The sequence below is a fragment of the Equus asinus genome, chromosome 18, assembly GCF_041296235.1.
Source record: "Equus asinus isolate D_3611 breed Donkey chromosome 18, EquAss-T2T_v2, whole genome shotgun sequence".
NCBI lineage: Eukaryota > Metazoa > Chordata > Mammalia > Perissodactyla > Equidae > Equus > Equus asinus.
In genome coordinates, this window is record NC_091807.1 from 35,636,959 (window position 1) to 35,649,178 (window position 12,220).

Here is a 12,220-nt window from a genome sequence, read left to right on the forward strand (position 1 = left end):
GCAGGGTTTTTACCACGTCATAGAAAGTTTTCTTAGGAATTTTTAAATTATGAACTAATGGCTCTGCAAACCACCCGTAGATCCAAAGTGAATCTTTAGCACATTAAATCAATGTTAGGCGAATGCTAGAATATGATTTAATATGCTACAACAGATAAATGAAAATAGTTTTTAAAAATATAAACTTTTTTAGTACATTACATTTGTACTTTATGGTAGGATGAAGATACACTAGTATCACACTCAACTAACCATCCATTTGCATGCTGAAAAACATTAAACAACTGGTTCATTCCCAACAACACAGCCAGTTAGTATAGATAAAGTCCTATTACAACTAAATATTTGTTGAGCAAAATGATTTAAGTTGCAGCAATTAAGTCCTTTTTGATGTAGCGATGGAAGTACCTATACTGACCATTTAGGAACCTAGTAAGTACTAACTCTAAGACATTTTAATAAATGCTTATTTGTAATCCAAAATAAGGGAAAATAGTTAAGGTTCTACAGAAGAAACTATAATTAGGCTTTTAAAAATGCTTTAAGGAAATTTGAACTTCAAAGAAATAACTACGTCCAGAGGGAGGAGAAATGGGAATAGATTATATTGTGTGTATCAACTCCAATTTGATAAAGTTGTATCTGTAAAGTCTTAGACCATAAAATGGGAATTTCATAGAATAAAGATAAAAACAGAATCTGAGGCAGATAGACAAGTGATAATGTAGGGAATTTAAAAAAAAATACATACATGTAAGTCAGTGTTAATTTTATTACTGAGAACTTGGTAAATTATAAAGTGCTTTATTCTCCTTGAGAAAACTACAAACAGTTTTTAGAAATATATACAGGATAATTCAGAGTTAGAAGTCCAATTTATGTGTTAGGGTACAAGGTTAAAAATCTTGGAGGATACTGGTCTAACAATACATTTGTGAACAGTGTCACGTAATACTAACAAGTCAGTACAATTCCACAAGTCCTACCGTCCCAGATGGTCTTGGGTCAGTCGTGTGTTACAACCGTCACTGAGTGCTTGAGGCATTGTTGCTTTCCTGTAAATGATTCCCTATCTGGGTATGGCGGAAGACCTCATTAGTAGAGTGAAAACCTCTATCTTTAATAGTACTCCATCATAGTTTACCTAGATGACCACTTTAACTCACAAATCACTGTATTCTAAGATGGTCTGTGGTGAATAGAAACTTGGATATAGACATTGCAGTTTTGATTCAAAGCAGTAATCTCTAGCTTCTATATTTTAGGGATTATTCATATTCCAATTATGATACTTCATTATACAAAACTGTTTTCCAAAATCCAAAGTAAACTTCACATCAATGCTAGAAGAGGCATAAAAAATTTTAATCTCATCAGCATTTTAACTGGAGTATTAAAAACAAATTTGAGAATGGAAAATGAGATGAAAGAATGTCAACCGAAATGAAAACAATATGCTAGCCTATTTCGTATACTTTTTAAGTACTGGCATTATTGCTTGCCGTGGTCGGTGGAGAAATCAAATCCACACAGAGGGAAAACCTTTTAGTTGCAAATCATAACCTCTCTCAAAAAAGCCTTTTTCAGAGCTAGTCTGAGATGTCTTTCTTCATTGTCTGCCCTTCACTGATGAGCAATGAAAAGACCAAAACTCAGGCAGCAAACAGCATTTATCACTGATACTGATCCTTCCTAAAGCCTACGTTTCCAAAAGGATCCCATCAACTGAAGTCTCTTTAGAGAATGACTGTGGTAGGATAAGGTGTTTTCTGTAACTTGCTGGGTTTAACATTTTTCTATTCTTTTCTAGGGGGAGTTAGTTACACTAACAAGTCAACTTCTACAGTATGGCACTGTCAGCTCAAGAGACTGTCAGAAATAACTGCATACTCCAGAGCTGTTCTTTGCCCGTTTCCTCACCGCTCTGGTTCAGTCGATGAGTTCAGTCCATCTATTAAGTCTCCAGCACACTCAGTGGTGGGCCCCAGAGCCTTCGACCGCTTTGTTTTGCAGCTGCAGCTAATCTAGCTCATCACTACACAGTTTTCTCTCATCTCTAGGAGACAGTTAATCTGTTACAGTCATTCTTAGGATTCTCACAAGATTTGTGATGGCTCTTGCAATTTTCTTCTAAAAATCTGATAAAAGCTCTATGAAGTATGAATTCAGGGATCTCATACTTATCTACTTAATGAACTTTTATTTTTTTAAAGATTTTATTTTTCTCCTTTTTCTCCCCAAAGCCCCCCAGTACATAGTTGTATATTTCGTTGTGGGTCCTTCTAGTTGTGGCATGTGGGACGCTGCCTCAGCGTGGTCTGATGAGCAGTGCCATGTCCGCGCCCAGGATTCGAACCAACGAAACACTGGGCCGCCTGCAGCGGAGCGCGCGAACTTAACCACTCGGCCACGGGGCCAGCCCCTACTTAATGAACTTTTTAAGAGATATTTCAAAGCATCTCAAACTAACCTAGGCAGGATAAGGTACAAGAAGTAAATAACAGGTTTTCAATCTACTTTATTACTTTACTAATGAAAAGCAGCACGATCACAGACAATCCAGTGACACCCCTTTTCATGCACACCTCATGACTCCCTTCAGTTTCCCAATTCATACAACAATGTGTGGCCCTGCACTCTGCCTGCATGAGAAGAAATCACAAATAGATAAAGGTTAGGGGGCAGCTTAAGACAAGAGGTAAAGATGAGTTGCATGAGAAATTGATTGCATACTGCAGACCTTACAGAATTAACCAGCTTTAGCTTTTTACTTGGGCTTAAGTAGTTTTAAAAAAAGCCTTTTGTCATTAGAATGACTATATTAAATTTATAATAAAGCAGTAATAAATTATTACTATATATTATGTAGTAATAAATTATTACTACTTTAGGTAGTAATGGACTAAAAAACGGGCTCCTAAGACTCAGATGTGGTAATGAGTTAATTTAGAAAATTAAAGTAGAGATCTTATGTGGGAGTGGAAAACTTCCTTTTGACAGGCTCCAGTTAGACTTTTACAGGTGAACTCAATGTGTACATACAGTGCAAGGACTAAGTATAGAGCAATACAAAAAATTACCTTCGCTATATTAAAAATTAAAGATTCCCTTAGCATTCGATACTGTACAAACTCATCATGGGTGGATCCTTTCCCCGTGGAAGCACGGTGGGCAGGGCTGGCTACGGCAATCGGAACAGTCTGTAATTGGGCCTCTCATTTCAGTTAGGTCAGTCAGAATGCCTCTTTCTCTTTCACAGTCCAAATGCCATTACAGGTTTTAATAAATGATAAAACTTACCTTAAGGTTAACTTTAAAACTAAAGTATGACCAGAAAATATGCTGTAGCACTGGTAATTAAATTCAATGAAACTATCAGTCTTGACAAATAAATACAGAGTCTATAGTTAACTTACGTGCTGCCAAAGATAGAGCCTGGAGATTTGTAGGACCCAAATGTTGTGACTGGTCCCCCTACCCATATCTCCCCCCTTCCATCAAATCCATAAAAGCAATCCTTGAGGAGATGCCAAGTAAGAGTCTTGATATTTTCCTACCAAATTAACAATATATTCAGAACAAGCTTGGCAGATTATGAGGGGCTGGTAAAAATCTCTTAACTTTGAGAATTCCCATGTATCCTTATGCAACATCTATAATTTAAGAAGACAGCTATAAAAACTTTCTTTAAAATGTGAGAAAAGACAACACAGCCCTCACCATTATACTCTTTACACTTCAATCCTTTCCATTAATTCCATTTTGAGCTAAAAGGATTAGCACTTACTAATCTAGTTGTACTAGATTTTTCCACAATGCTCCATCTTCTCCTTAGCTTTGACCAATTTATTTGGTTTGGTCTGTATGTTCCCAAATACTAGAATAGGAGACAGTCTTTAAACTGTTCAGTTGAAAATTCTTAGGGTTTCTGCTTTATTATTCCCTGATATCCACAGCAGAAGTTGAGAGGTATAACTTAAATAATAATCAACAGAAAGTTCTACAATGAAGGTGCTCTGTTGCACTCCATCATACTAGAATAACTGAATATAATTTCCATACAATATAAGAAAACTATTTAGGGACCACTACAAGATACCTGATAAAGAAAATATACTGACTTAATATCAACGAAAAGAACGGCACTGGTATTTCAGCTATAAAAGTGCAAGGCAAAAAGACCTTTTCTAGCCTTGTAGAAGTTACTCAAAAGAATCAACACAACTGAGTAAAAAGGAAAACCAACATTACTGCACACACCTTTAACAATGTTCTTGCATTCTGATACATAAACCTCTCTTTTTTTCAGGTGGCACAATCAAATTCAATTTGTACTAACAGAAGAGGTTAAAATCCTTTCAATTTAGTTTTTAATACCATACAGTGAAGTTAATAAATTCTTTGTTCTGATTATTAAAGGACAGAAGAGGGACAGGGAATGTAGTATGGACCCAGTGTTATTCTAAATAATAATTTTTACTTAAGAGTAATTAACCAGTGGAATGCGAAGGATTTAGTGACGTGTCTTATTTTTACTTTTGGATAGTAGTACCTTCAAACAATCTTTTTATTGGTTTGTTTTATGTCTCCTTTTTCCATGTGCACTTCTGGGTTTTGAAGTGCCTTTTCCTAAAACTAAGTTCTTTCTCCCTATTTTCTTATTATAAAAGTAATTTCCTTTTTAGGTGCAACTCTCCACTATTCAGAAAAAAGCTTTTGTGTTGTAACTTAAGAGCTGTAAGTGCTTTATCACTCTTTCCAAGGATTACTAAATTGAGAGAGGATTTAATCAGAGAGTTTCCCCTAAAGCAAAAGAGGGAGAATGATCAACCTAGGAATCATCTGAAAATGGGATAAACTTTTCCTTTTATTCAGAAGTTACTACACATTGTCAGTATACCCTTTTATAATAAGTAGGTTATGAAAAATATGCTTTTTAAACTTCACCTTTTTAAATGTTTGAAATCGTTTTTTTCTAATATGCTTGATAAAATTATTCTTTCAAAGGAATCAAAACTCAAATCTAAACACCTCAAACCTTTTTTAACCATAAATGAATAAAATCATAGGACTTTGGACATACATAACCACAGTAGTCTTTTTTTCACATACACCATTAAGTTACTTCAAGTGCAATGGAAAGCTGTAGCACTTACTTGTGGATCAGTTCACATTCAATGTGTAATCTTTTGTCTTTTTTCACAAGATACACACCGATCCCAAACATACTAAAGTACACCTGTGCATTAAATCCCTGCACGTTTCGCATAAAGTAGAAAAGAAGTCAAACATGTTCTAGTGCTCAATGTAAACATTTTGAACTATTAATTATTTATTAATTTTCCTTAAAGGTACTTAGGAGTGTGTGTCACATATTCAAAATTAACCTTAGGAATAGCACCATGACCAAAAAAACCCATAAAAATGAGTCTCTAATTCCTTAGTTTTACTTCAGAACTTGAGAAGCTACCACTGTCAACCATGCTTTCAAAGTCACCAGGTCAATTCTTGTTTTTTTCAGATGAAACCAAAATACTGCTTCTATACACCAGGGTCTAACCATTTTGTACAAAATGAAAACAGTAATTGGTTGACCAGCCAATCAACGACCAGTTAATTCAGTCCAAAAGATAAGAATAGTTCTATTGACGAAGCCTAAACGGTCAAAATATCATTTTACCAAAAGAATTTAGGTATTTATGAATGTATTCCATATTTATTTATGGATTTTTTTGGTACCTTTTTGCAGATGATGGTAAACACGGAGTTATAACCCTGAGAATAGATATAAAACAGAGAAGCTTAAGAAGCATTTAAATAAATTAATGGACAAGACATCTATTACCATTTCTTAAAATTAGGGAAGTAAAGAGTATGCCATTAATTTTTTCAGGTCAATAGTTAAGGACAATTATCCTAAATCAATCTGTCTACTATACACTTAACGTGAGCTTTGAGAAGAAGAGCATCATAGCTTTGAAGTGGTGATAGCTCTCTAAACAACCAAAGGAGAGGTAGGTATCCTGCTTATCTAAGTTGGTAATGTCCAAAAACATCCTTTCTCTTACATCAGAATAGAAAGAGAAAGTACCTTCTACCATGTCAAGTGGAACAGATAACTAAAAAGTAACAACGCTTAGGAACATTCTCTAACACTGATATCAGAATCTGATGCTTTTCCTTATCTGCCACCTGAAGGATACAGAGGAGAAAAGGGTTAATTTTGTCTGAAACCAAACAGTTAGGGCCAATAAATAACAAGGTGGGAGTACTGTAACATACTCCTTAGCTACAAAATATGTAAACCATTTGAATCAAGTCCATCTTCAGGCACAATCAAGCTAGAAACGGGCACCTATACTGTTTGGAGTAGCACAACCTATCAAGTAAAAATATTTGGCTCAAAAATAAGTGTACTATGGTATTTGATGATGTGACACAAGTTTCACTTTAAAGGGATTCCAAAATTATTTTCCCACAACACTTGACAGTTTCTTAGATTTAAACTAGAGGTCACTAAGAAAGATACACTTAGTTGCCCCAGCAAAGAATGCTTGGGATTGCACATGGCAGCAGTAAACTAAAACGAAGAGATGAAGAATGACATTGAACTATTTTCCTATATAGATGAGATTTGTGATTGCACTTTTAACAAAACTCAACTCTACAATTTCAATAGAAATTGGGGAAAACTACATATAATTTAAATACTCTTTTAGCCCCGTACACTCTATTAAAGAACACACTTTTCCTAAATCTAAGGCACACAAACTCCTCTATTTCACAGAGTAAGACTATGGAAGACCAAGATTTTGGTTAAATCCCTTATATGGAAACCAGGAGATCTTGGAAAGACAAATTATATAGCATTTTGTTAGTGCACAATTTAAAAAGAAAATGCTAGGACTATGGTCTGGCCTTAGCGGTTTAAAATATACAATCAAAAATATTAAAAAAAAATAATTTACCAGCACTTTATAAATTCAAGTTTATAAAATAAAAGTGATATTTTCCTTAAAAATAAAGAGAGAGAAAGACTCAACAGCATTTGGAAAGAAAACTGGAAACCATTTCAATGAAGATTACTAAATCTGGTATAATGCATTCTACTCAAGTAGCCAGGGAAAGAAAAAAAAAAAAAGTGGTAGGTACCTTGCCTACTAATCATGGTTACACCTCCCATGATTGTAATTATGCACATAATATTTATGGAGAATCTGTAAACATAGGTCACATAAAATTGTTACACTACAATAGAGCTGGGGTTAGAAACTACCACCTCTTGATGAATTCAGAAAATAACTGTGTGACACTTGCTACCAAGAAAGTAATGCTCATTGGTTTTGATAACCAGGATATTTAGTGTTTAACATATTTCAAAATCTTGCTATATGTAGTTAAATACTGTCAAAGTAGATCTGCCCCCAAAATGAAGCATATTTTGGCACCTGTGCTGAAAGCTGCTACAAAGGCAAGCAAGTGCAAATAAAAATAACAGTCATGATTTAGTCACATTCATAACTTTTCATAGAAAAATATAAATATATTCCCTGAATTGTAGGACACAAATAATTTCAACAGCCAACTTTCACCATAAATTCCAGTCCATTTCCTCTAAATGAACTGGTTTTCCCTCAAGGTCATAAGGTGCAATCATCAAAATCTAACACATTTTCTAAGCTTCTATCATCATCCCCATCATGGTATCTCACGGTCCTTCTACCCTGATTTCTCGTTTTTATTTTTGAACGTCGGAGAACTCTCTTAGATTTTGCATAGTCCAAATCCTCCCAGTCATTATCATCCAAATTTAACCTAGGACGTTTGCTTTGTCTTTGTCGTCTCACAGTTTTAGATATGTTAGCTGTAAAAGTTTTACCTTTTCTAACTACTTTTGCTTTTCCTCTCATTTTCCTCTTTTTGGTTTTTGTATCATCAGTACAGTCAACATCTGATTCAGTTACAGATCCCAAATCTGAATCAGATTTGGGACTAGTGTCAGGTCCACACTTTGAACTCCCTGTTGTTTCAGAAATTTTCACATTTTCCAATTCAGGATGCAGTCTTTTCCTTTTTATTTCCGTCTCGGCTGCTTCCTGAGAATCACGAATAACTTCTGTCTTACTGAAAGGAGCCTTCCCATAGGTCCTGAGTCTTCTGCCATTCCACCTGCGCAGCCCATAATTCAGTTCCTCTTCAAAGTTATTCTCTGCAGTAGTTTTTTGCACCAAAGTTGACTCAGAAGAAAATTTTCTACCAATCTCACCCCCTGGAATATGGCTTTTTGAATCTTCCTCTGAAGACCCAATCATAGAATTCTTTGTTTTAGAAGGTGCAACATTTGTTTTGTGACGACTGGTGTGCCTGTTCTTGTGTTCTGAATTTAAAATACCTTCGGAGTCCGAGTCTCCATTTAAAGACTGGTGAATACTTTTTGTACTACCTTCTGAGTCAGCTTCTGGTGGCTTCCTTTCACAGGCATACTGTTCATTTGGCACTTCACAGTTTCCATCTCCCTCAGAATCACTCACTATCTTCTTAGCTGTCATAGATGCAAAATGGAGCCTTTTCCTTCCATTTCTGCTTCTAGTACACACATTTTCTAAACTAACATCTTCCACATCACTCATGAGCTTAATCTTACTGGCAGCGGTGGTTGCACATCTTCGAGGAATCCTTTGGAGACCTGTTTTGGCTTTTGGTGATTTCTTAACCACTTTTGAATTGCTGTCTGAGTCACTGGAACAGACCCTTTTTCTGGAAACTTTTCTGCTTTGTCCATGGTCTTGTGATGTAGAATCTAAAAATTAAAAGTATTCCTTTAATCTTTAATAGAAGAGTAAGTCTAAAGGAATTAAATGTTCAACATTTTAAACAACTAAGTCCAGAATTCTTATTCACCTGGAAGGAGGATGGCAGTGAATGGGGTGGGTTCTTAATACTTTAGAGCAGTGATTTCAGCCTCGGTGTCACTCACCAGTATAACATATTCTCATCAATAATACCCCATGCCTTTCTATCTACGAACACAAAACACTTGACACTCGAGTATTTTATTTACATGAATACAGACTAAACTCTCGTTCCCACTGCACTAAGGTATCCCAACTAATCACTTACTCTCAGCCTCCCTGAAATGTTTCTTAACTTCACAAATTCCAATCACACCAACTACTTTTAAATCTCAGCTTTAGTTGCCTCCTGCTCTTTAATATTTTTCTTCAATTCCCATTTACCAGGAGTACAATCTTAATTCAGCAAGTTATTTCATCTCTCCATGGTCCAGTATCATCAGTAAAATGGCCAATAATAATAGTTCCTATCTCATAAAAGATATGAAAACTAAACTGATTAATAAATGTAAATCATTTAAAAAGACTTCCTGATACGTAGACACAGCTTGGTAACTGTTCTGTTAGCTGCTATTATTACTTACCACATTCTTTTCAACCAGTCCTACCCTTTTCTTTCCTCTTCTCAATCTGTTATCACCACAGCTTACAAATGTGCTTGCCTCTGCTCTTCTTAAACCCATAGCCAATACAATATTCCCATCACCAATACAAGGAAGTGAAATCTTTAGTAGAAATAGTCATTAAGGCCAAGACTTCCTGTTACGTGAATAAAACTTAACGTGCCCGACAAATAGGTAGGCATGCAAACAGGAATATAGAGATGCACAGAAAAGACTCATGGAGAATGTGTGGGGTAGAGAAAACAGCTGGCAAAGAGATGTTTCATAGAAAAGAAAAAGCATTGTTTGCTGTAAGGAAAGGACAGTGAGAATAATCAGTGAACCAGGGTTAAATGTTTTGAATTACCTTTCGTAGAACTGCTTGATTTTTGTTTTGTCTTGTCATCGTCTGAATCCACATCAGTTTCAGATACATGATCTGAGAAACACTGGGACCCAGCAATAGGTTCACACTTCAAATTCCCTGAAATCTGCTTTGTTTCCATTTTGTGACATGTGCCATCTTCTCTATCTTGTTCTTCAGATTCAGAGTCCTCTGAATCACTGAAGATCTTTGCTTTTTTAAGGAAAGTAGCGTTCTTGCGACTTGCGTTGTATTTCCTACCAATATATTTTCTTGGTTCAGAATCTGCTTCCTCCTCTTCTTCTGAGATGCGTTCTGCCTTAAGTTTCTGCCCAGACGTTGATGGGCCAGCAGTTCTATCATGTCCATTATCTGAATCATGACTTTTAGAGTCTTCCTCAGAAGACTCTATTTTAAGAAATTTTGTTTTAGAAGTTGCCGGAGTATAGGACTTGTAACCATTAGCATGCCAATTTTTCCGGGCTACCCGTAGATCACTTTCTGACTCTGAATCGCCGTCTTCAGATTCACTGCCAGTACTCTGGGCAGCATGAGAAGTGGACAATGGTGATGCGTGATTTTGATTTTTTAGCTCCTCTTCTTCAATTTCTGACTTTAAGCTCTGATCATCTTCAGAATTATGTAGTAACTTTTTTCTAGCTACGGCAGAAGCATTGCGGTGAGGCAGCTTGCGGCCAGAACAGACACTCTCAGAGCTAGAATTCTCCTCTACGTCACTCATTAACTTTATCTTATTGGCAGCCACAGCAGCACACTTTCGTAGAACTTTCCGGTTATTTCTAGCTCTGGCTTTTAAACTTTCAGCAGTCTCCACTGAATTGTTATCAGAGTCACTTAAATAGACTCTCTTTCGAGTGGCTTTTCGGCCACATCCATTTTCTAAAGAAACAGGACCTAGAAATAAAGTAACAGTAAGATTAAAAAGATCCTCATTTCAACATTTCCTAGTGACTTGATTATTTTAGTACTGATGTTCCTTGTTTTTTAATGCTGAACTAGATTTCCTTTCTAAATCCAAAAAGCCTAAAGGATGAAACAGAGAACCCAGAAATAAACCCATGTATATGGTCATTTAATTCATGACAAAGGAGGCAAGAATATACAATGGGGAAAGGACAGTCTCTTCAATAAATGGTGCTGGAAAAATTGGACAGCCACATGCAAAAGAATGAAACTAGACTACTGTCTTACACTATACATAAAAATTAACTCAAAATGGATTAAGACTTGAATGTGAGACCTCAAACCATGAAACTCCTAGAAGGAAGCACAGGCAATGAGCTCCTTGACATCGGTCTTGGTGATGAGATTTTGGAACTGACTCCAAAAGCAAAGGCAACAAAAGCAAAATAAACTAGTAAGACTACATCAAATTTAAAAAGCTCTGCACAGCAAAGGAAATCATCAACAAAATGAAAAGGCAACCTACCAAATGGGAAAAAATATCTGTAAGTCAAAGAAGACATACAGATGGCCAAGAGGCACATGAAAAGATGCTCAATATCACTAATCATCAGGGAAAGGCAAATCAAAACTACAATGAGATATCACCTAAACCCTTTTAGAATGGCTATTATCAAAAAGACAAGAAATAACAAGTGTTGGTGAGAATGCAGAAAAATGGGAACCTTTGTGCACTGTTGGCGGCAATGTAAACTGCTGCAGCCACTATGGAAAATAGTGTGGAGGTTCACCCAAAAAATTAAAAATAGAACTAGCATATGATCCAGAAATTCCACTTCTGGATATTTAGCCAAAGAAACAAAAACTAACTCAGAAAGATATATGCCCTCCCATGTTCACTGCAGCATTATTCATATAGCCAAGATAAGGACACCTAAGTGTCCATCGATGGATGAATGGATAAAGAAGAGGTGGTATAGCTACACAAAGTAATACTGTTCAGTCATAAAAAAAGAATGGAATCTTGCCATTCGAACGACATGGATGGACCTTGAGGGCATTATGCTACGTGAAATAAGTCAGAGAAAGACAAATACCATATGATCTCACTTATAAATGGAAGTCTAAAAAAAAAAACCCAAGCTCTTAAATATAGAGAACAGACTGGAGGGCGGGGGTGAAATGGGTAAAGGAGGTCAAAAGGTACAAAATTCCACTTATAAAATAAATAAGTCACAGAGGGGCCAGCCCAGTGGGTAGTGGTTAAGTTCGCATGCTCCACTTCGGCCCACGTTTGTGAATTCAGATCCAAGGCACAGGCCTACACACCGCTCATTAGGCCATGCTGTGGAAGCATCCCACATACTAAACAGAGGAAGACTGGCAGAGATGTTAGCTCAGGGACAATCTTCCTCAAGCAAAAAGAGGAAGATTGGCAACAGATGTTAGTTCAGGGCCAATCTTCCTCACAAAAAAAA

General features: G+C 36.2%; 1 protein-coding gene across 1 annotated transcript in view; it reads right to left on the reverse strand.

Annotated features, from left to right (window-relative positions):
• Positions 1–12,220, reverse strand: part of BRWD1 (bromodomain and WD repeat domain containing 1) — a 129,143-nt gene that overhangs the window by 5,277 nt on the left and 111,646 nt on the right. The window contains exons 40-41 of the mRNA XM_044751005.2: positions 9,822–10,733; positions 7,880–8,800 (exon numbers count right to left, since the gene is read on the reverse strand). Of these exons, the coding sequence (XP_044606940.2) occupies positions 7,880–8,800; positions 9,822–10,733 (1,833 nt within the window). The remainder of the gene's footprint in view (positions 1–7,879; positions 8,801–9,821; positions 10,734–12,220) is intronic.